This window comes from Manacus candei, unplaced genomic scaffold (assembly GCF_025592945.1).
Source record: "Manacus candei isolate 608988 ecotype Guabito, Panama unplaced genomic scaffold, ASM2559294v1 h1tg000017l, whole genome shotgun sequence".
Taxonomy (NCBI): domain Eukaryota; kingdom Metazoa; phylum Chordata; class Aves; order Passeriformes; family Pipridae; genus Manacus; species Manacus candei.
In genome coordinates this window covers 3,230,468-3,255,339 of record NW_026138065.1, presented here as the reverse complement: position 1 = coordinate 3,255,339, position 24,872 = coordinate 3,230,468, and the positions used below count along the sequence as shown (strand labels likewise).

The 24,872-nt window shown below is 42.1% G+C and overlaps 2 protein-coding genes across 3 annotated transcripts; one reads left to right on the top strand and one right to left on the bottom strand.

The window, feature by feature from the left end:
- The first annotated feature begins 660 nt into the window (after window positions 1–660).
- Window positions 661–23,622, top strand: GNG4 (G protein subunit gamma 4). 2 transcript variants are annotated; one of them, XM_051783235.1, is made up of 3 exons: window positions 661–785; window positions 7,294–7,399; window positions 21,910–23,622. In XM_051783235.1, exons 2-3 carry the CDS (start codon window positions 7,304–7,306, stop codon window positions 22,036–22,038), a joined length of 225 nt encoding a protein of 74 aa, XP_051639195.1. In that variant the 5' UTR covers window positions 661–785; window positions 7,294–7,303; the 3' UTR covers window positions 22,039–23,622. The 2 variants fall into 2 exon arrangements, with proteins under 2 accessions (XP_051639195.1, XP_051639196.1); XM_051783236.1 differs by lacking the exon at window positions 661–785 and adding an exon at window positions 811–1,102 and having other exon boundaries at window positions 21,910–23,621.
- Window positions 10,439–11,524, bottom strand: LOC127469189 (insertion element IS476 uncharacterized 39.2 kDa protein-like). The gene is made up of 2 exons (XM_051783232.1): window positions 10,931–11,524; window positions 10,439–10,588 (listed from the first exon to the last, which is right to left on the bottom strand). Exons 1-2 carry the CDS (start codon window positions 11,385–11,387, stop codon window positions 10,557–10,559), a joined length of 489 nt encoding a protein of 162 aa, XP_051639192.1. The 5' UTR covers window positions 11,388–11,524; the 3' UTR covers window positions 10,439–10,556.
- Window positions 23,623–24,872: the final 1,250 nt, after the last annotated feature.

The window sequence follows — 24,872 nt, the reverse complement described above, 5'->3', positions numbered from 1 at the left end:
TGTGGTCAGCAGGACCAGGGAAGTGATTGTCCTTCTGTACTCAGCACTGAGGAGGCTGCACCTCCAGTACTGTGTCTGGTTCTGGGCCTCTCAATTCAGGAAAGAAATTGAGGTGCTGGAGTGAGTCCAGAGTGGGGCAATGTTGCTGGTGAAGGGTTTGGAGCACAAGTCTGATGAGGAGCAGCTGAGGGAGCTGAGGTTGTTCAGCCTGGAGAAGAAGATACTCAGGGCAGACCTTATCACTTTCTACAACTATCTGAAAGGAGGCCGTAGCCACGTTGGGGTCGGCCTCTTCTCCCAGGCAACCAGTGACAGGATAAGAGGATGTAGTCTCAAGCTGCACCAGAGGAGGTTCAGGTTGGAAAACAGGAGGAATTCCTTAACGTAAAAGGTAATTAAATATTGGAATGGATTGCCCTGGGAGATGGTGGCATCACTGTCCCTGGAAGTGTTTAAGGAAAGACTGGACATGTCATGGTCTAGTTGACATGGTGGTGTTCAGTCATAGGTTGGACTCGATGGTCTCAGAGGTCTTTTCCAACCTAACTGATCTGTGATCCTGTTTGAGAAATACCTGGACGACCCTCTGATCCCTAAATCCTGCTAGAGGCGAGACAGGAGGAGGCTGCAGCAGTAAAGAAAGAGGTCGGAGGGGGGCGGAGCGGGAGGGCGGTGGCAGCCGGGGCCGCGGCCACCCCGCCCCGCGGGCCATGTGCCCGTGCTGCTGCCGGGCGCCGCCCCGGGCTGCTCGGAGCTTCCCGTGCTCCTGCCCGCCGCCCCGCACGGTGAGGGGGAGCCGCAGGCGCCGGGCGGGAAGAAGGTGCCGGGTGGGGCGGGATCAGGGATTGGGGCGGGGGCGGCCCGGGGCCGCTGCGCGGGGGTTTCTCCCTCGCTGCTATCGGCGCTGGTGTCCTGGGAAACCCGCGGCTGCTCCGCCCGGCATCCCGGTGGTTCCGTGGGCTGCGGGTAAACAGCGCCCGGCGGCGGCCGCGCCAGTCGGAGTTTCCCGGGTACCCGCAATAGTCGGCGCCGGGCTTTGGGCTCTGCTGTCGCTGCATCGGCGGGGGACGTCCTTCCGTGGAAAAGCTGTCCCCAGGTCCAGGTACCCCGCGGGCGGCAGGGGGGGGCTCTCTGCTCGGCGTGCTCGTTCCTCCCCGCCAGCTGCCTGGTGCGAAGGCGAAAGGGAAGCGGCCGCTTTTCCTGCTGACTGCTCGCGCTGCCGGAGGAATAACACTTACTGCCCGTCGGCTGCTGGCGATAATTATTGATGTGCTGTGCTTGGAGCTGCTGCACAGCAGAGCCATTAGGGCAGCTCAGAGAGACAAAAAACTCGGAATAACAACTTGAAAAACACTGCAGGTGATGCAGTGCCGAGCTTCCCGGAGGCGCTCTTCCTACCTTGTGTGTTACAATTCAGTTTAATACATTTTAAGCAAGGTTTAAGTAGAATAATTAAATTTCCTTAGAAGCTCACAACTGTCTTTAAAAAGTTAACCAAAGAGGTAAAACAGTAGACAGGAATCATCTTCCTGCCTCAGACTTTCTGGATCTCTGGTAGTTTGCTGGGCTGTACGTGCACATAACCTCGTATGATAAATAATATTGGATGAAAAGATTGTCCTTGTGAAATGTCACATTAGTTCAGCCATTGTTTTCTTTGATTTTTAAATGCCGAGAAGCAAGATGATATTTTTGAATAAAAATTTGGGCATAGTGGCAAGAATTTTTGGAACTTGACAGGTGGACTGAATATAGTACCAAATATGTCAGATAAGAACTGAGCTGTTGGAGTTTGGCTGGTTTGCAGTGACATGATTAGTAGTTATATTCAAAGTCACCATGTTCATGGTATGAAAATTACATTCTTTCCTTATCATGAACAATAGTCTTGCCTTTAATCTACTCATTTCTGCTCGTACTACTAAGCCTCTCCTTAGTAGATGGAATGAAAAGCTGTAGTAATTTTCTAGTATTTCTTTGTGCAGCCATGAGATAGAGAAAGTAAAAGGATTCCTTACCCACCCTCTCTTTTTATAGAGCTACATCAGTTGTGGTGAATCTTGGAGTAAGAACTGAGACGGCAGAGGAAGTTATTCCTCTCCTCTTTGTGACCTGCAGATAAAGGGGAAAATTACCCATGTTGTATGGACAGTGATGCTAGCACAGGTAACTAGTGCTCTTAGTGCAGGGGTAGTTGTTAAGTTTCTCTTGCCTAAACAGCAATTGTAAAACTCTTCTATTTTTTTTCTTTTCTTTTTTTTTAATTTCTTTGGTATGCCAGTTTTTTATCAAACAGCTGTGAGTGTCTAAATTTTGCTGTTTGTGTTCTTGCAAGTGGATAATGAAATGTAAATCACAATTTAGTATGTGATTTGCAGGTCAGTGTCCAGAGATGATTCCTGCTCATGTCACTGGGACTTTGTTGCATGATTGGGTTGACTTTTCTATTATGCTATGTGTCCAAGAAGTGCAGAGCTTATGTGGAAGGTGTTCCACAGAGTTGTCAACCCCAGATTTTCTAATTTAGTAATTTCAAGTTCATCACTTTAGATTGGTGAAAGAAATTTGGTTTAGGGCTTTTTAGATTGAATTCTTCAGGTTCCTCTTTTGGTCTTGCATTTTAAGGTTGTACTTGGAACTAGAGGGGAAGAAACTACCATGCAGCTTTTCATTCCTGTTGCTTGTCGAAATCCATACCAAAAAGCTTGAAAATTATATTTTGTTTCTCTGTTACTCAAATTTTCAAACTTCTCCTGCATTTTACTAACAAGTATTTATAATGTTTAGTAAATGTTAGTTGCACTCCTTACCCTGGTGCGGGGTCAAGCTATACCTGCAAATATTTGTGCAGCTTCCTGGGTTGTCATAAGTTTGCCTTTGAAGTGCTGTTGGGTACAATCTAATCAATTGTAAAAACAAATAAAGAAAAGTTGCTCTTCACAAGGCAATTTTGAGGAGCCCTGGAGGTGATGAACTTCAGCACGCTTGCGTTAACTGCACCCAGAGAAAGGATGAAGTTCAAGTGAGCTAAAAAGCCACAAAACCCCAGAAAATTCATCTGGCTGGGAGGCTGTCAATACAAAGCTTTCAGGAGTGATGCTTTAGGAAACGGTTGTCTAGTGTGATGTGCCAGTCAGCAGAAACTACTTGGCTGAAAAAGGCTGTGTAGCTGCTGTCACTGTTCTTTGGTAGTGTGATCGGTGTTCCCCTGATAGAAAAGAATCAATAGAGACTAGGTTAATGAGTTCCATGTGCTGCACAAAAATATACTGGATAAACGAGCTCCTATGTAATCTAGGTCCACTGGTGTGCATCAGTGACATGTAGACTGCATGTAGTCTGATCATTAACATAGTTACTGTAACTACGGTGATTTTCAGGACCTCTGTGTGTTTGTATTGATCTAACTTAATGGGGGGCTGCTGGAAACACAACCAGGAATGAACTTTAGCAAACCCAGCTGAGTAATTTCTGGTTCAAAGGAGTTTAGATAATTTTAAAATGGGGAGAAGTTATTCCTTTTGAGTATCAAGAGCAGTGTGGCCAGCAGGGCAAGGGAGGTGATTCTGCCCCTCTACTCCACTCTGTTGATACCCCACCTGCAGTGCTGCAGCTCCCAGCTGCTACCCCACCAGCTCTCGGGTCCGTAGCACAGGATGGACATCAGAGTGAGTGCAGAGGAGGACCAGACACATATCAAGGGGCTGGAGTACCTCTCCTACGAGGAATGTCTGAAAGAGTTGGAATTGTTCAGCCTGGAGAAGCAAACTCTCCAGGGAGACCTTATTGCAGCCTTTCAGTAATTGAAAGGGGCTTGTAAGAAAGATGGGACAGACTTTTTAGCAGGGCCTGTTGCGATAGGGCAAAGGGAAACGATTTTAAACTAAAAGAGGGTTGATATAGACTAGATAGATGGGAAAAAAATTGTATCCTGTGCGGCGAAGCACTGTAACAGGCTGCCCAGAGAGGTGGTGGATGCCCCATCCCTGGAAACATTCAAGATCTGGTTGGATGCCCTGAGCAACTTGCTGTAGTAGAAGTTGCTACTGCTCATTGCAGGGGCCTTGGACTAGATGACCTTTAAAGGTGCCTTCCAACACAAACCATTCTGTGATCCTGCAGACTGCCCCTCAGGTACCATATAAAGCTAGATGTGCCTTCCTGTGGGACTAAAGGCCTTGAGAATACTTGAAGGAGGAGACGAGAATACTGAGGAGACGTCTTAAGAGAAAGATTAAGAACTGTCAGGCTGCAGCCTCAGAGGAAACACTTCAGAGGAAACAGGTCCTACAAGAGGGTGTTTTAAGGAGAAGGCTTCCTCACATTCCAGGAGATGGGTGTGTAATAGATTCTCTTGTTATTGAAATTTCTTTTCTCTCCGGAGCTTTATTTCTAAGTAAGAATTTTATTTCGTTAAAGAATATTAAGCTTAAGGTTATTAAAGAATATCATAGGTCCTAAGGAGAACAGAATCAGATGTCATCCAAAGCTTTGTCTGCAAAAATGACCTTTAGCACAGCCTGATTTGTTATTAAAATGTCTTTCTCTCTAGAGCTTTATTTCTAAGCAAATATTTTATTTCATTGAAGAATGTTAAGCTTCAGGTTATTAGAGAATATCATAGGTGCTAAGGAGAGCAGAACCAGGTGTCATCCAAAGTTTTGTCTGCAAAAAAGACACATCATATGTAACTGATGCACAGATATGTACTGTATTTGCAGAGAGTTAGAGAAAGTAGAGGTATATGTAGCTTGGTAGGTGAAATGTGAAACAGGGGAAATCACTTACAAAAAGTTCTTGAACAAGAGCAGTGTGTATGAAAAGTAGAGATTAGATACTTAAATGGATGCGAAGCTCTTCCAGAAATATGGTAGTTAAATATTTAAGCATGATTTGAATGAATGAACTGCCAGAAAAGCTTGGGAGATCTGGAATTCTCTGGACTGTTCAAGCAGTTTCAGTTGCTTAATTCAGTTTAATTTACATTTCTTATTCAATATTAAATTTCCAATTTGCCTCTGGACGTGGGCTGCGGCAAGTGTAGAAAGGGCTCTGTTAATTGATTTAGCTTTGACTGTTTTTGGCTTTATGATCATTAGAGCTTAGCTGTGGAGATGATAACAAAATTTAAATGATTCATACTTGTGGGGGTATCATTTTGTAAACAAAGCTAAATGTGTTTATTCTCATTTTTATGGCTAGGTCAATGCTTAAAAGGTAGGGAGTTGTCAAACAAAAAGTCCAGAGATGAGCTGTAATTCAGAGCCTCCTCCTCTTGTGAATGTCTCATATCCTTTCTGCTGTTTGACTTTCCACTGCAAGTCAAAACACATCTGAAAATTGATCAGAGGCTGTTGGTTGGTTGTGGGTTTTTGTACTGTACATAGCATCTTATGCAAAGCCAGTTCCTCCACATGTGTTCAGTCCTGTGCCTTGTGAAGAATATGAGTTAAAAGATTGTAAACAAAGTCAAAAAAATAAGAAGCTGCTGTGTTCTGACACGGTTTTATTTCATTGGAGCATACAAGGGGGAAACTTTTGTTCCATTCAAATGACACACAAAAACCCCCAAAAACCTGTTCTTTGTCTTGGCAAATGTTAAAGCTCTTGTTTATTTAGCACAATTAATGTATTTTAAGGTATCGTTTCCCCTGCCTAGACTTACACTAGGCTTGAAAGAATAAGATTCTTTTGTTTCTTCCAATGAGTGTTAAGCACAGCTCACCAATGCATTTGTATTCCACTATCCTGTTTTACAGCACAGGTTACTGATTTTTAGAAAGGAGAAGAAACAGATGTTTTTTGCCTTGTCTTGGAGCATGTATTTTGTGAAATCTAAGCAGTTAAAAAGTTATTCCTTCATTCTTTTTGTGCTCTAGATTATGTACTTCTATTGAGTCTAACAGGGTTAAGACACTGTATATACAATTTTTTTTACAAGAGCATTTCCTGTGTCCTACTTAATTTCCTGTTTGTATCTTATCCCCCAGTGTCTGGATCAGGTAAGCTATCAAGGTTCAAGAAGGGAAATTTGTATGGTTCTAGGTGTTTGCTTCTTATCTAGAAATAAGCCGGAAGTATTCATTTTGAAAGTCCTGAGCCAAAAACTCTCCTGGCAGCAATACAAAATGCATGCTTTTGTGTGTTTTTCTCCCATGTCCCATCTGCCTCTCACACCCCGTGTCCTTTGCATTGCCAAACTTTGTATTGGTTTCTGACGCTTGGTGCTTGACTAATCTTGCTTCAGGTGGCACTTGTGGTGAAGACCACAGGGGAGTGTTTTGGCTGATTGAAACCTCAGCACCTCATCTTACTGGGTAGTATAACTAGCCCAGGACCTGTCTAGGTCATCTGTGATCCTATCATCTTTTCATGCGGCTTTAGTCTAACTTCCAATGGCTTTGAAATAGGAACTGTTACTTGTGCTGGACCAGCGCTATGTAGTGGTGTCAGCACAAGGTGGTTTAACATACAGACCACCTTGGCATATATATTGTAAGTTATTCAAGGTCTGAATGGGGTCACGTTGACTAATCTGGTAACAGTGCTGAGGACTGTGTGATAACGAGTTGATTTAATCCCTCAGGGAGTAGCAATGCACGAAAACCAAACACTGTCATATCTTAATTAGATATCCCTTCCCAAGAGCTGCAGATCTCTTAAAAAATAATGCATTCCTATCCTGCATAGTGTACTGTACCAGGTTTTAATCATCTTTAAATTTGCTAGGCATGTCTAAGCAAAAAGTTGGAAACCACTGCATTATTTTTCTTAATCTGTTACTTAATTTCTAAACCCCTTATATTGATAGTCAGAATTTTGACTCGTTCTCTATCTTAAAATTTCTCTTTGATGCTCAGTGAGAGCGGTGTGACATTCGTTTCCACTGTGCATATTTCTGAACCTGTTTTGATGTTACAAGGTGTAACTGGGGCATGGAGCCAAACTGTGCAATGGCTGCAAGGTCTGTTTGTGAACAGCTGTTCTGAGTTGGCAGTCTAAACCAGGGCACCCATTTCTACACTGAAGTAATGGTCCTGTGCTCTGTGTTTGTATGTTGTTTGCAGGATTCAGTTTGAGTACTGATGATGGAGAGTGCAAATATGTAATGCAATAAGGTGCTGTTGAGCAAGAGGACAGAAATAAATGGTGTCTGGTCTGTATTTGTGACCTACAGCCTGGCAGTGTTGATGTGGTGGGTGAGGGTTGATTAAGGTTCAGAGAACTGTCTTCTCAGTGATTGCTGTATTTGCTACCTGTACTTTTAAATGTTTTCAACTTTGTCTCTTCTAGGAAAAACAAAATGAAGGAACTAGTATCAAACAGTACAACCAATATATCTCAAGCCAGGAAAGCTGTGGAGCAATTAAAAATGGAAGCATACATGGATAGAATGAAGGTAAACTTAGACTTATTGTTGATATTTTGAATTCACTGACTAGCTTGTGTTACAGTGTCTCTTTAATATTGTAGAAAGACTCAACCAGCTGAAATCAAAAATCCTTGTTGAACTATAAATCAATATGCAGTACTGTAAATGAGTCACTGACTCCTACTAACTACTGTAAATAACTAACTACTAACTACTCCTGCTAACTACTGTAAATGAGCCACTACCTGGTGGGTTCTAATGAAGGGATTTCCAAAGCCTGGCTTATAGTTTGCTCCTGTGTGAGTGTCTTTTACATCTGTCAAAAGTTCTATTTTGTGAAATACTTAAAATCATCTGGCAGATGCAGGGGTGCTCTTCCTTGTCACCTGTAGCAGCTCAGGTTTCTCAGTTTCTCTCCTTTAAGACCTGGAATAAGTCTTTAAGATATTGCAATGCTTTTGAACAGTGATGAGACAAGATGAATTGCTCTGATTTGTTTTGTTTTAGCGCAGACGTCATTGCACAAAAAAATTTGTATGATTGCAGTGTGCGGTTATGATTTTTCACACTTGATAACTTGTTGTATGTGAAGATTTCATTTTATCACACCTCTAAATATATGTGGATTAAATATTTTTATTAAAGACACTATTAAACAGAGATTCTCAACATTTTAAACCAGCATAGTCTGTGGATTATTCTTGCCTGTCACTGTGCCTTCCACTAGACTAAAATTTTGTGAATAAATCAAGCACCTAAAACCTAATAATATCATAGAAAGTTTTAAGAAAATAATGCTCATTTCTTTTGCTATTTGCCTCTGAAAATAGAGAATAATTATTTGCATTAAAAAATCCAGTCTCTCCAAGTAAGAACAGTTTCTAGTCTGACAGTCTCTGAAAAGGAATACATTTAAATTATCCGATTTTCTGCAAACAACTGTACCTGAGTTGTTACAAACTGTAACTGTTTGTAACTGAGATTACTAACTCAGTAGTAGTGAGCATGGGGACAATAGCATATAATTATGATTTTTAAAATAGTATCAGATCACAAACTCACTAACTGGAAACATAGTGTTTCTAATTAAGAAATATTAGTACAGTCACGTGAGTGGTCAATCTTGGTTATATGAAAATAGAAATTTCAGTCTCTCTATTTTGTGGCAGTTTTTAGCAATGTCTTGTAAGATCACTGAATTTGTAAAAGTGTAGTTTCTATCTTGTATCTTACAAATTCATTCCATAATCTGTTCACAGGGACAGGTGTTTCTATTTTCTGGGGTAAGGGAAGTTCTATCTTTTCCGTGTTCAATGCGGTTAAACCGTCCCCTCACTCAGGTCATATTGCAGCTGCATGAACAGAAGTGACCAGAAGGAATGGGTGTGCAGGACTGGCAGAGGAAAGGGTTGGAAAAATATGACCCAGTTTATTGGAATTTGAAATTGTTGATACTTAGTAGATTGTCTTAAACTTGTCTATATAGATTGTCTATATAGATTGTAGATTGTCTATATAGATTGTAGATTGTCTATATATTCAGTGGTAACTGTCACTAACCATGTCATTAGCTCAGTTATGCAGATAGGTTCATTAGTTAGATATATAACATTATTAATTACATATGCAAGAAAGACATAGGCTATTTTTACAGTCAGCTTAATTAAAAAGAACACAGTTATTAGCAAGTGTGGCAGACCTAAATAACAAGATAGCTTGAAAGTGCAATGACTTCACCTTTCAAGACAGCTTGGGACCAAACACGCACCACACAAAATCTGACATGTTTCAGAATTCTGAGGGTTCCTATACTAACATAAACTGAATATAACCTTTCAAAATGTCTTGATTTCTAGAATTTCTTTGAACAAGCATATGAAGGATTGTGAGAAGAGGTTGATAGGATTTTTATTTTTTCAAGATCTTTGTTTTGCTTTTTAACCTTGAATCAGCTAAGTGTGTGTTTCGGCATAGCCAGATTTTATTAAGAGACTTTCCAGTGGTTTCAACAGGAGATTTTGAGTTCTCAGATCATCACTGTAAAGGGCAGAGAAATGAATTTCCTTTCTTCTTTTTGGTGTTTTGCATCTGATTAAACTAGTTAGACATTTAACAAAAGATCACTGCTTTCCAAATAATTTAATTAAATACTGTTTTCAAATAGCTGTAGCCAAAGAGTTATTCCCATAATAGGCAAGACCACATCGCGAACATTAAAAAGGTGCCTGCATTATTGGCCAGGGAAATCAGAAGTTCTAGCTCATTTTTCTACTACAGAGGCACTTTGTTTTCCATGGACAGTAGCTGCTGTAAGCAGCAAGAGTTGGGTCTGCTCAATTAAAATCTTGTAGTTTGTGCAAGTTTCGAGCTGGCTTCCCGCCAAGTCCCCGAAACTCGACAACAAGGACCCGCCTCCCAGAGAGGGAAAAGAAAAAAAAACCAAGCAGCCAAAGCTATAGCAAATATATATATATATATATATATATATTACATATGAGACAGATACACAAAAGGAGAATACCACACACAGAAGGGGGGGGGGGGGGGGGGGGAAGGGAGAAGGACAAAAAGGGGCAAGGACCGAACAAGCCAACCAGCCGACCGAAGGCAAACTAGCAAAAATCTCACCACTTCCCTTCGAACAGACAGGATGGCTAGACACGGCCCAAGGCTCTCCCCTCACGCGTGGCAGATAACGGTAGTCACTGTAGGCCTCGGCTCCAGATAAACCAGACCAAAACAGGGACCCGCCGTTCTCGAACCTCGCCGGAAAGGAAGAGAGCGAGATGCCTCCCGCTGGCCTTATTTATACCTCAAGTTACGTAAAGGAATAGCATGGAATACTTCCGTGATCACTTTTCTAGTTCCTTCCTGGTTACAAGTTGGTCTCCAGGAAGGCCTAGAGTGAAACCACCACATTCTCCACCCCTTATTCCATACTATTTCTTTACGTAACACCTATGTCTCACGTTCGTCTACATCCCGCGCATATATATACACATTTGCATATATATATATATATAGTTCTTGTTGGTCTCTCGGCACAGTTGTCTCGTTGTTGGAAAATCAATACCGATGTCAGTTCAGTCCAGATCTTTGGTCTCCTCAGTCACCATTACAGTTCTGATTTATGGCTGTTTCATCACTGGACTGTCTCATCACCGGATACCAGCAACAGCTTAGTTCAGGTCTCTCTCTCATCTGGTGACTGGCTTCCTGTAAAAACATAACTTAGGACATACAATTAGTTTTTCCCCAAGGCTAAGTTTCCTTGAGGCACACACTGGATGACTCCATCCTTCCTCATTACCCACCACGTATGTCCTGGCCCTTGAGCAAAGACAATCCCACGAATGGGTTTGTCTTGGCCTGAGGCAGGGGTAACCCAAACAGCTTTCCCTAGCATTCCCCTCAAATGGATTGCTGGAACTTTATCTCCATCAACAATGTGAAGGGATTCTGCCTGTGCAGGGCCAGCTCGATTGACAGAACCCCTGGTGTTAACTAGCCAGGTAGCCTTGGCTAAGTTCTTGTCCCAGTTTTTATAAGTCCCCTCACCTAATAACTTTAGAGTGGTCTTCAATAATCCGTTATATCTCTCAACCTTCCCAGCAGCTGGTGCATGATATGGAATGTGGTATACCCATTCGATACCATGTTCCCTCGCCCAAGTGGTGACTAATCCATTTTTGAAATGAGTCCCGTTGTCCGACTCAATACGTTCTGGGGTCCCGTGTCGCCACAGGACTTGCTTTTCAAGGCCCAGAATGGTATTCCGGGCCGTTGCGTGGGGCACTGAAAAAGTCTCTAACCATCCCGTTGTTGCTTCCACCATGGTAAGTACATAGCACTTACCTTGGCGGGTCTGTGGCAGTTTGATATAATCAACCTGCCATGCCTCTCCATACTTATACTTATCCCATCGTCCACCATACCACAGGGGTTTCAGTCTTTTCGCCTGCTTAATAGCGGCACAAGTCTCACAATCATGGATAACTTCAGAAATTATATCCATGGTTAAATCCACCCCTCGGTCTCGTGCCCATCTGTGGGTGGCATCTCGGCCTTGATGACCGCAAGCATCATGGGCCCATCGAGCCAGAAACAGCTCTCCCTTCTGCTGCCAGTCTAGGTCTACTTGTGACACCCCTATCTGTGCTGCTCGGTCCGCTTCTCTGTTGTTATTATGTTCTTCATTAGCTCGCTTTTTGGACACATGGGCGTCTACATGGTGGACTCTCACATTCAGACTCTCCGCTCTGGCAGCGATGTCCTGCCACAAGTCAGCAGCCCAGATGGGTTTTCCTCCACGCCTCCAGTTCATCTTCTTCCATCGCTCTAACCATCCCCATAGAGCATTGGCTATCATCCACGAGTCTGTGTAGAGGTAGAGTCTCGGCCAACCTTCTCGTTCAGCAATGTCCAGGGCCAATTGGACGGCTTTGAGTTCCGCAAATTGACTCGACTCGCCTTGACCCTCAGCGGCTTCTGCCACTCGTCGGGTGGGATTCCAAACGGCCGCTTTCCACTTCCGGTTCCTTCCTACAATTCGGCAAGAACCATCAGTGAAAAGGGCATAACGCCTTTCTTCATCTGGCAGCTGATCAAATGGCGGAGCTTCCTCGGCTCGGCTCACTGGCTCTTCTTCTTCTGCCAGACTGAAGTTCCCACCTTCAGGCCAATTGGTTATGATTTCCAAGATGCCGGGGCGATTCGAGTTCCCGATTCGGACACGTTGTGTAATCAAAGCCATCCACTTGCTCCACGTGGCATCGGTGGCATGATGCGCAGGGGGCACCTTCCCTTTGAACATCCAGCTCAAGACGGGTAATCGGGGTGCCAGGAAGAGCTGTGCTTCGGTACCAATTACCTCTGAAGCTGCTCGTATACCTTCATACGCCGCTAAGATTTCCTTTTCCACAGGGGTGTAATTGGCCTCAGAACCTCTGTAGCTTCGGCTCCAGAAACCCAGTGGTCGCCCTCGCGTCTCACCAGGCACCTTTTGCCAGAGGCTCCAGGAGGGACCTTTATCTCCAGCTGCAGAGTAGAGCACATTCTTTACATCTGGTCCCATTCTAACTGGTCCAAGAGCCACGGCATGTGCAATTTCTTGCTTGATCTGCCTGAAAGCTTGTTGTTGCTCAGGACCCCACTGGAAATTGTTCTTTTTACGGGTCACAAAGTAAAGAGGGCTCACAATCTGACTGTATTCTGGGATATGCATCCTCCAGAAGCCTATGGCTCCCAGAAAAGCTTGGGTTTCTTTCTTGTTTGTGGGGGGAGCCATTGCTACAATCTTGTTGATTATGTCTGTTGGTATCTGGCGTCGTCCATCTTGCCATTTCACCCCTAGGAATTGGATCTCTCGGGCAGGTCCCTTGACTTTGCTCTTCTTGATAGCGAAACCGGCCTCGAGGAGAATCTGGATGATCGTCTGTCCTTTTTTGAAAACTTCTTCTGCTGTATCCCCCCATACAATGATGTCATCGATGTACTGGATGTGTTCGGGAGCCTTACCCTTCTCTAGTGTGACCTGGATCAGTCCATGACAGATGGTTGGACTGTGTTTCCACCCCTGGGGCAGTCGATTCCAGGTGTATTGAACGCCCCTCCAGGTGAAAGCAAACTGTGGCCTGCACTCTGCCGCTAAAGGAATGGAGAAAAACGCGTTGGCTATGTCGATGGTGGCGTACCACTTTGCTGTCTTGGACTCCAACTCATATTGGAGCTCCAACATATCTGGCACGGCAGCACTCAACGGTGGCGTAACTTCATTTAAGCCACGATAGTCCACAGTCAGTCTCCACTCTCCATCGGATTTACGCACAGGCCAGATGGGGCTGTTGAAGGGTGAATGGGTTCTGCTGACCACCCCTTGGCTCTCCAACTTTCGGATCATTTTGTGGATAGGGATCACAGCATCTCGGTTTGTCCGATACTGTCGTCTGTGTACAGTTGTTGTGGCTATTGGCACTTCTTGATCTTTAACTCGTAGTAATCCTACAATGGAAGGGTCTTCTGAAAGGCCAGGAAGGGCAGACAATTGCTTGGACCCCTCTTCAATCACCGTGGCTACACCAAAAGCCCACCGGTACCCTTTCGGGTCCTTGAAGTATCCTCTTCTTAGGTAGTCCATACCAAGGATGCAAGGGGCTTCTGGCCCCGTCACAATGGGACGCTTTTCCCATTGGTCTCCCGTCAAGCTCATGTCCGCCTCTACTACTGACAATTCTTGAGACCCTCCTGTCACTCCAGAAATAGTAACAGTCTCGGTACTCTTATACTCCGAAGGCATTACAGTACACTGGGCTCCAGTATCTATCAAGGCCTGGTATCTCTGAGGATCCGATGTGCCAGGCCATCGGACCCACACAGCCCAGTAAACCCGGTTATCTTCTTGGTCCCTCTCCTTCTCCTGGCAGAAGGCAGGGCCCCTCTACTGGTCTTGATCAGAGCATTCGTCGTCAGAGTTTGACTTTGACTTCTTAGACTTTTTGCCATTGTCGAAGTGGACCTCCATCTTCTCGTGTTTCGGCGATCGCAGTTTCTCTTCTAAGAAATCTCCATCTACTACATAGACAACTTTCTTGTCAGTCTTCTTTCGCTTCAGCTCCCTCACTCTAGCTTCAAGCTTAGAAGTGGGTTCACCATCCCACTTCTTCATGTTTTCTCCTTTACTACGAAGGTATGCCCATAGTTGGTTACGTGACCCATGCTTAGAGTTCTCTTTCCTTCGACGTGTGAATGACAGGGATCATGAGCAAGATCGAGACCAGGATCGAGGTCTAGGCCGAGGTCGTCTTTGTCGGTCCCGCCGTGATCTTCCCATTGGCCTTTCTTGGTAATCTCTATACCTTCTGTCCTCTCCGTCTCTAAGGTCGTCCTCATATCTGGAATATTCATAATCTCTCTCCGTTCTTTCCCTATCGTAGGTGCGTCGGTACAGGGGATTGAAGGAGTCTTCCATATTTTCCTCGATGGTTCTTATCCAAGCACACATAGTGTCCACGCTTGGTTCCTCCATCTTTGGATTATATACGGGTATCAAGCAGGAAATATATGGTTTAGGGGCACCTTGAATTACCTTTTTCCACATTGGTTGTGTGCAGGGAACATTCTCAGGAACTTGGATATCATAATAATCTGGATCAGAATAGATGATCTCCAGCATGGCCAATTCCCGTAGGTATTGGATGCCTTCTTCCGCAGTCCTCCACCTTCTTGAAGAACTCTTCAGGGACTCCTTAAATGGGTATTTCACTCTCACCGCGTGGAGTATTCGGAGCCAAAGACTGGACGCCATTTTCTCCCTCCCCATTTCTTGCTCTATCACAGGGTCTCGAGCAATGGATCCCAACTGTCGTGCTTCATCACCTTCAATTACATGACTATCAGCTCCCTTGTCCCAGCATCGCACCAGCCAGGTGAGGACTTCTTCACCAGGCAAGCGCATATAATCTCTCCGTAAATCTCGAAGCTCTCTTGTGGTCAGTGATTGTGTAATTTCGCTTTCTCGCATAATTTCTTGTCCATCTCTCCCACGTAGAATCTTTTCCACCTCTCTCTTTACTCTTCCACTCCTACGTGGGACTGCTCCCACTTCCTCCCTATATCTCTCATGTGGAGGTGGAGACTGAGCATGCCGTGGGGATAAGCTTCTATATTGTTCACACCGCGGAGATGGTTTCCTATGCCGTTCATACCGTGGGGATGGACTCCTACGCCGTTCACGCCGCAGAGATGGACTTCTACGTCGTTCATACTGTGGAGATGGACTTCTATGCCATTCACGCCGTGGGGATGGACTCCTGCGTCGTTCGCGATACCCAGCGGGTGGAGGTAGTGAGTAATCTTTCACGTGGTGAGATAAGGGCCTCTTCCTCCAATCATTCACACCTCCAAGAGAAGGTTGGGTCTGGAGGGGTAGGGATATTTCCCCCTCCAATTGAGGGGGATGCTTTGGCTCCTTCTTTGCATCTTTTGTAACACTGAATGTGTAGTCAGGATATAAATCATCAAGCGACAATATACCACCGGCCGTTTGTACTGTTGCTTTCTTTTCTCTTGATGCTGTTCTGTATTCCTTTGGGCGTGCCCCTAGTTCTCTTGGACGTGCTCCTTCCCGTGTAACCGTTTCTTCCTCTCTGGTACCTGCTTCTTCTCTTCCAATCGCTCCTTCCTCAGTCACAACCACTACTTCCTCTCTCGCAGTCGCGCCTTCATCACTTGCTGTTGCTCCTTCTCCCATTGCTGCCGCTCCTTCGTCCACTACATCTTGAGTGAATTGGATAGGTTCTTCTGTTCCTTCTTCTTCTTCTTCTTCTTCTCTTTCTTCTGTGCGTTCTGGTTGGGGAGATGAGTCTGTAAGTTCCTTGATCTCTCTTACCCACGTCTTCTTCTTCTTCACAGGGGCAATGATGACCTTCCGGTTCTTAGCTTGAGTCCCGGTTCTAGTGGGCTTAGTAGAAATGGCATTGACTTCAAGTTGTGTTTGGACCCCAACTTCTGTGGACCTAATAGGGACATCACTGGTTTCAAGTGGCGTGGTTTGGGTTTCTGTGTCGACCTTAACCCTTTGAAGGTGGTCTATGGCAGCTCGATAAGCATTAGCCAGGCCCCAGCACAAAGCGGAGAATTGCATATTCGGATCTTTGTAGGAAAAACACCCTTCTGCCAAACAGTGGGCCATCTCACCAGAATCAAACATTTGTTCTGGTGTGAACTCCCAATTAATGGGGGGTGACACATGTCCTACTAATCTACCGAAATCTTCCCAAGCTCCATGCCACCCGGGGACTGGCCTGTCTGCAGCCCTTTCCAAAGTTCCAGCGAGTCCCTTTGAGGTGTGATCTTTCCTACAAGAGGGAAGGCAACGGAACCCCATTCTTCCAAGTTTAAGTAGCACTTCCAGTACCTTTATCAATGACAGTACTGTTGCAATAAGATTTATATAGTAATTAGAGCCGATTTTAACCATGGGGATTTCCTTTACCAAACCTTCGATGTCAAAATTAAAGGATGGAAGCAATTCGTTCCATCCATCCTCAAGGTCTGGACGTCTCCCTATACGGTAGCCTAACACAGGTGTAAAGGTGGCTAGAATTATAAGACAAATTAATGAAATAGCCATTGTTTTTGTTATTATTTCTTCTTGATCCCAAAACAAACCTTTGTTTATATAAACAAAGTTTCCTTGGCTGCTTTCCCAGACTCTGGCAGTGTTCCCAGACCTGTTCCCAAAACAATAGATTGGTTTTGCAAAACAACACCGAGCTTGGCTGTCTTCCTGGAAAAACGTTTATCAAAACAAGCCAAACTTAACCAAAATATCCCACTTCTGACACCAAAAATGTTGTGCAAGTTTCGAGCTGGCTTCCCGCCAAGTCCCCGAAACTCGACAACAAGGACCCGCCTCCCAGAGAGGGAAAAGAAAAAAAAACCAAGCAGCCAAAGCTATAGCAAATATATATATATATATATATATATATTACATATGAGACAGATACACAAAAGGAGAATACCACACACAGAAGGGGGGGGGGGGGGGGGGGAAGGGAGAAGGACAAAAAGGGGCAAGGACCGAACAAGCCAACCAGCCGACCGAAGGCAAACTAGCAAAAATCTCACCACTTCCCTTCGAACAGGCAGGATGGCTAGACACGGCCCAAGGCTCTCCCCTCACGCGTGGCAGATAACAGCAGTCACTGTAGGCCTCGGCTCCAGATAAACCAGACCAAAACAGGGACCCGCCGTTCTCGAACCTCGCCGGAAAGGAAGAGAGCGAGATGCCTCCCGCTGGCCTTATTTATACCTCAAGTTACGTAAAGGAATAGCATGGAATACTTCCGTGATCACTTTTCTAGTTCCTTCCTGGTTACAAGTTGGTCTCCAGGAAGGCCTAGAGTGAAACCACCACAAGTTAAAAGTATAATGATAGTTGCACATTCCCCGCTGTGTTCTGGCTTTTTCAGCTGATTTAAAAATCAAGTCCTTTAACCAGTCAGAACAGCAAGCTGTGTTCTGAGCAAGCTGTGTTCTGAGGTTCCACAAAGACAACTCACTGTTAAGGTGTGAAAGAAACAGGACAACTTAAAAGCGGAGGATGAAGTTATTGGTGTATTGATTGGTAGCTGGAAGGAGTATTACTGTGGTTCTTTTTGTAAACTGTAGGAATCCCAGAAGGATTGTAAATTGAACCTGCCTTACTTACCTGCCAAAAGAACAGCTAGAGTTATAATGGAGAAGTAAGTTCAAAGCAGGAAATGCATATTCCAAGCTAGGAAACATCAAGTGAAATCAGATGAAGTGGCCTCATGACTAGTAGAAGAATGTGTCTTCTAAAGATCTAGCAGTAAAGCTGAGAAAGCAAAGATAATCTTGATGTTCATCAGAGTTGTCCTCAAAATAAAGCACTATTTAATCTTCTCTTTGCAAGCAGAAAAGCAAGAAAGAGTGCTCTGACATTTAAGAAACTTGGTATATCAATTATTATTCCATTTTCTTTTTCCTTAGAAGACAGGAAGTATTCCTAACTGGTCCTGAATAGTATTGGGAGATAAACGGTGGAATTGCCAATAAATGTGTGTGAATCTCTTTGTTTTAGATGTAAAGGATAAGCAGAGTGGGTGTCATAGTAAGGATGGTAATTAGTCACAATCCATGACAAGACAGATGACATAGTAATTGCAGCATTTTGCCCTGTCATTGAAGCTTATAATTATTAGTGCAGCTAACAGGATTATGTTCTAACTTTGGCTTTCTTATCACCGCTGTTATTCTGAAATATAATGGTCAAATTTCACAGTCCTCCTGAGGCTAATTCTTCAAAGCATCGGGGTTGAATATTTTGTTGGATTTTTTGTTTCCTTTTGGTAGTTTGACAACAAGATGTATTTTTCACTAGAGAGGCTAAAAGTAATTGTATAAAATGTTAGATCAGTGTGATCCCTATATACTCAATCCCTTCTATCCATACACTTTAAAAGAATTCATCAATCAAACTGAAGTCTGATTTTTTTTTCTTTAGCCACTTCTGCAATGTGTGTAAATTACTTTGAATCTGCAGACCAAGCTGTATTGCGTAGGAGAGTTGACATGATAAATGTGATAGTTTCATTTGAATATTCAAGTTACATGCATTTATTTTAATTCTTAATATAAGCAATTCTGAAACTGTTCAGCAGCATTCAGCTACAAATAACCCTAAAGGTGAGTAAAAAGCTCTGATGGAGCAGCCTCCATTTAACTCCTTCCATGACATAAATAGTCTGATCAGCCCATTATTTTGTACACTAGCAGGGTGTAGCCCTGGCCATGAGGCATCTCTGCCTGCTGACGTGTGCTAAAGCAGCGTCTCTGCTGGAGCCTTAATGCCACGCTCAATGCAGGGGCCTTCCGCCGCTGTTGTTCCGAATAATGACACTGAGCAGAAAACTTGCTGGAGGCAACGTTGTATTTTGCTCTTTTTTTGGCCACAGTTCTGACTTTGCCAACACTGCTCACAGCCGCAGGAACCCGTGTTTTCATTGCTCCTGGATTGTGATCAGCTAATTTAACTCCCTGTAGTGAGTGGTCATTATTCCGCTGTGCAAGCCTGAGTGACTCCACTTTTAGTGAAGACATGGCCGTAATTCACTTTTATAACTGCTGTAATCCCAGTGGGAGGATATCTCCTCCCCAAACTTTCTGTTTGCTTAAAGGATGAAAATATATGGCCTCGTGCAGGTTTAGTTTGTGACAATGTGCTGAAATGTGATTGTGTTCCTCAGTTTCTTGTTGCAGGTTTGTTTTTTTACTAAACTGTACTATGGTTTGTTTAAAAGCAAACTAAATTGGAATTTAAACACTCTGACGTTGAAGAAAGTGTTGCTCTGCTTTATGGCATTGCTACCAAGGACAAGTTAGACACAAAAATGTATGGTGAGCTTTTGCTAGTGAAAATCATTGTTACATGATATCAAAGCACAGTAAAATGTAGAGAAACAGGAAATTATATTACTGGGCTTATCCCTTCTAAGAATGATGATTGAAATTGTACTTCTATTCCATTGAAAGAAAAGCAATATACTTGGGCTGATGTTGCTTATCTGTGCATGGAACAAACAAGATAATTGTGGGAAAGTTGGTCTCTTGAAGTCCAGAGTTGGTTCTCTGCTTCTGTAGGCTCAGTTTGCTTAAAAAGACTGTTGGTTTCATGAATAAAATAATTTACTCATTAGCTTAATTGAAGGTGAAATGTGCTAGACATCTTTAATAAACCCTGTCTCTGGGACCCAGAGAATCAGACTAGCTCTCCATTAGGTTTTGTGGCACTAATGTTTATTATGACATTGCAGTGAAGATGTCATTGAGCTTTTTGTGGGCACCTGTGGCGCTGAGTTTGATTTGCTCAGTTTGAATGTAAGAGTTCAGGACCAGCTAATTAATTAGAGCATAGACCTCTCTTAATTTGAGACAAGCTTAGATAAGCTTGAAGGACAATAGAAAAGTGAAAAACCGAATGTTAAATAATTATGAATGTACTGATGGTTATCATTACTTGCAAATACTTCTCCAAAATGCTGTGGTGATACATTCCTCCTAACATTGCTGGAAATGTGCTAAACTCCTCTTCAGTGGATAAATTCTATGCTAGTTTATATTTTGCTGAGGTACAGCGTACATAGTTAGCAAAGAAAAGTATGTTTCTGTCATTTGATCTTTTGGGGGTTTGATAGGAATTTCATACTCTGTCTACACTGTGCCTTTCTTTGAATAATCTTTTTAAAAATTCACAAGTAAATTTAAATGAAACTTGGAAATATGATAGGATTCGTAAGTTTTCTGTTTGTTGATTACAGATCTATCTCTCTGTTCTAGACAATGCCCTCGTACCCTAAGCCTCATTCTTTTGTCATTGCTTAGCAAGTAGCTAATTGAAGTATGTCTGAAAGTGATTACAATCCTTTGTACTTTTTAATTTTCCACACATAAGTGTTTTACCTGCTGCTTTCTTGAGAAGAATTTGTCCTTCTGAATATCTCTTCTGATTTGCTCAGTTTTGTGCTTTGTTTTCTGCTTTGTGTGTGCCCAGCAGTCTGTTGTTCATGTGAAGTGTCTCTGCCCACCCTTTTGACTTACAGGACAACTCAAAGACAAACTAATTTTAAATAACTTAAACACCCTTGCCTCTTCCACTAGGAGGGTAGTCTATACTGGGATGCCAAAACACAGGTACTTTGTGGGTTTAAACATTCTATAAAGATATGTTTTAGTGGATATTTAAGAAGTTAAAAGTCTGTTATTTTCTTCCAGGAGTTAATTTAAATTTTATGTGAATTCGGATTCAATACCTGTTGACTTCATAGGTCTCATCTGAAGCCTACTACTGACCGGGCTCATGTCAAAGCAAGTAGGGTGTGGGGAAGCTTAAAGCTAACATTGATGATACATCTGTTTGAAAAATACCAGAAATCTAATTTGTTTTTCCTCTTCACTATAATTAAGCAAACATGCTGACCTCAGTGTTTGACTCAGGAGAAGCTGTCACGTTGCTCAGAGAAAAGACTTTTTTGTAAAGACTTCAGATTTCATTTTCTCAGACTATTGAAAACACATTAATTCACCAAAGCAAAGAGATACAGATAGCTGTGAATATCTTGCTGACCGAGCAGAACAAAAATATTTTGTGTATGCATTCTAAATACTTGAAAAAATAAATGAATCACAGTGGCCTAATGTCACAGATATTCATATGGCACAAAGCTGCAAAGGTTACAAAGTTTAATATTTCATTTTTTCATTTAATGCAAAATATCTTGTAGGCCAACACACTGCTGCATTTTTGTATGACTTTTCAGTAAGCATAAACCAATGCCTTGAATTTAGAGACTTGAGAATTGTTTATTTTAGAAATATAAAAATATTAAGGTAATGCTCAAGTTTTAATGCATTGTATGAATAAAGTAACTTACTAAGCAGAAGATAATTGGTCTTACTTCATCGAAAAGAACAGTATTTAGCTTAAATGACAGCTATGACGCACTATGTTCAAGTTGTGTTCTTGATTTATTATTTCTTTTTAATCCCATGGTCATGTGCCTAAAGAACTTTTTGTTTGTTTTGCATCCAGAGGAGCAAAGGGTAGAAAGTGTTTGTGGAAAACCCTACAATGAATGACTAGGAATAAGAGCTGAAGCAGGTGCCTCTACAGAAACAGACACTTCAAGGAGAATCCATATTGTTTATGGATGGTTAGCATATACATGTTTTAACGAGTATGTGCTCTTGACCTCCTTCTGATGGAGAGGAACAGCTGAACATGAATCATATAAATTGATACCATTTTATGTCTCTATGTTAGATAAAATTTACGTAAGGATTACTAGGCCTAGTAAGAGCAAATGGAGAGTTGTGGTCTCTAATAACATAGAGGATAAAGCAATCTAGTCCCTATTTTATGATAGCTCCCATTATATTTGTTTTTATGAAAAATATTTATGCAATGGAGATTGGTTCAGAATTACATGTTACAGTAGTTCTCTCTTCTCTTCTATTAGGTGTCCAAGGCTGCAGCAGATTTATTGGCATATTGTGATGCGCACATTGGAGAAGATCCCCTTATTATTCCTGTGCCTGCATCTGAAAATCCCTTTAGGGAGAAGAAACTCTTTTGTACTATCCTTTGAGTCTGTTTTCAATTAAAAATGTCTCCTGCTAAAATTTGGTATCAGTGTTGCATGCTTGTAGCATTTTTTTCTTCAGATATCTATACTTACCTTATAACTATAATATTTTTCAAAGGTAGTGCATTTTCTGCTAAAAAAACCTAAAATGAAAAAAAATCCTAAAAAACTCAAGGTGATACTTATTTTTGAGAACAATGTACAAGTTTAGTTTCAGTTCTTCATAAATATTCTTTTGGTCTTAATGAAAGTATCGAGTACAGTATCAAATTGTAGATATCTTTGCCAGTCATAGATTTTTCTGAGACCTAAATGAGTCATACCAATTCTCAAAGCTATTTTTAACATTCTTATTTTCCTTGGAAGGTGAATTTAATTCACTTGCCTTTACAAATTTCTATCTAAAGAGAGTAGTGTGACCTCTGCCTCAAGTAGCACTATTTAGGAAAAGATCCCAGTAATTTACAATGTGTGGAATGATTAATCTTACACAGTAAGTGGTGTTTTCTGAAGACTGTAAGAAACTTGACTATAAAAAGAATCTTAGTAAAGCAACATTGTAACTACAAGCAGAATGAAGATGTATAGTTACACACCAGGATTGAATCAATAAAACTGTAGAAAAACACATCTGCTTGTATCTTATTTTGAATTATAATAATTTAAATTATTTTAGAAAGTAAACCGAACTGTAATATAACTGTTCCTGAGGGTCTTAGTGGAGGGTGTAAAACTGCCCTGAACAGCACAGGGAGGGGGATTATATTTTCTGAGCAACTCTCTACATGCTTTTGGCCACGAGAGTAAGACTTCATGGGGATGGAGAGTAATGGTAAATGAATGTTGTTCTAGAATATGCAGCAAGACCACTGTGCCATTGACAGCCACTATGTTGGTATATTTTGTAGCTGCAGATTAGTTCAGTTGTCAGCAAGTAATTTATAGAGGTTCAGGGAGATTTTTTTGTTTTGACTTTGTTGAAAGTGCAGTGAGAGGAAAAGAATGAGGTGTGGAATATGATTGCCTTCTTCAATAAATAAAATTAAACTCACACAAGGCATCTGATGGAAGCAACTGTTACATTACAGATGGGGTTTTTTTATTCTTCTTGAATAATAATTGAAAGCTCCTCTCTGATCTGATGTATTAGGACAGTTCACTCATTGCAGTACTTCTTATTTACAATGTGTCTTCTGCCTTATGTCTGGGGCTGACTGACAATTTTGTTGGACAACTGCACTAGTTCAACTGACTTGAGACTGAACAGCCCCCTGTAATGGATCATGCTTCCTTCCTTCCTCTGCACGAAGTTGTATTCCATAAGCATCTTAAATACCTGCAAGGCAAAGACCAGCTGAGGAACTGAGGGCCTTGGGATGTACTTAAACATTCAGTGTAGATGCTAAAAAAGGGCAGTTTGGTGAACAAAGTCATGTGCGTTTCCCCAAAGTGCATGTACCTTGTCCGGCTTATTTTTAGCAGTTTCCATCAATGTCTGTTGTACTGTTTTTTTGCAAAGAAATACAAGATGACTGCATTGTACAGGTTTTGTTTTCTTTGCCTACCAACTTGGGTAATGTGCTGCACCCAACTGCATTCATGTACCAGTCTGGTCACACGAGACACGTGGCTTTGGAACTGTGGTTCTGCTGCTGGCAGAACTCACCTCGCATCTGACACAGAACCACCTTGCTATATTCTTGTAAAAAAAATGATATAACAACATTCCTTTTAACCAATAGGCTTTTGGGATGTCTTTCATTTAAGGATCTGTTTTTTAGTTTGGCAGCTTAAGACATCAGTAGTTTGATAGGCATAGAGCTGCTTCACAGTACCTATACTGAAGAACATTCAAATGTCTTGAACAGGTCTTATCTTGGGTTGGTTGATCCTTGGTTCCTATTTCAAAGTTTTCAGCTGAAGATTCCCATTCCTAACTTTTAACAAGAATATTTCTTAATGCATGGTGTGTTTTCATTTTGGGGGTAGAGAAATAGGCTTTAGCTAACCGGGTAGCTGTTTTATTGACAGTGAAATAAGTCTGCCTTTCTGAAAATATTTGTTAAAAGGGAGCAACAAAATGCTTAATGATATTCTTTAGGGAATCCTTCCTACAGTGTACATGATTTGGTAACTGCTCTGATCACCATGGCAACATTTTCATTTGTCCTTCCGCATGTGTGACTTTAACTGGAACAGCATGGGAGGGGAATATAGGGCATGCAGCTTTATTCTCAGAGGCTTTGTAGCAACTCGCATTTGTGGCTCATCATTTACATTCCCATCTAAAATAACAAAATTGCCACAGCTTATTACAGTATTGCAAACAGCTTGCTTTCTGTTTCCAATTACGGTTAGTGTCTGATGTCCTGAGACTGAAACATTTCACAGTGGTTTTGAGCATCACTAGTTACAAGAGCTGCATTTGCAAAATTCCAGAATTATTACTCTGAAGAGACGAATGTAATTCTTTTGAACTCCCTTTTTTCTCTTAAATTTTTCTTCAAATAGTTGTGAGTGTGTTGGACTTGTTTGTTTCTTTCATTCATTAATAACTTTCAGTAGGTAAAAAAATTCGTATCTATTAGGATGATTTCATGCTTCTAAGTTAAAAAAACCTACATGGAGTACAATAAATTGTATGTTTATTTTAGCAGATATCTCTAATGTGTTTGAAGAGGTTAATATGTAGAAGCGTAATTCCTTAGTAGAAAACAGGACAGCTTTCTCTAGTATCATTGGGCCTTATTTAGCAGTTCCTTGAATGAAATTACTAATTACTAATTTGAAGGGGAAGAGAGCGAGGCACACTTGGAAGATCTGCAGTTCAAATATGA

What these genes read in the sequence shown, in the direction of transcription:
- GNG4 (XM_051783235.1), top strand. Translation starts at nt 7,304, where the DNA reads ATGAAGGAACTAGTATCAAACAGTACAACCAATATATCTCAAGCCAGG. An exon ending in CATACATGGATAGAATGAAG is followed by an intron (nt 7,400 to 21,909) that starts GTAAACTTAGAC and finishes CTCTTCTATTAG; the next exon opens with GTGTCCAAGGCTGCAGCAGA.
- LOC127469189 (XM_051783232.1), bottom strand. Translation starts at nt 11,387, where the DNA reads ATGGATATAATTTCTGAAGTTATCCATGATTGTGAGACTTGTGCCGCT. An exon ending in GACCACTCTAAAGTTATTAG is followed by an intron (nt 10,589 to 10,930) that starts GTGAGGGGACTT and finishes ATGTTTTTACAG; the next exon opens with GAAGCCAGTCACCAGATGAG.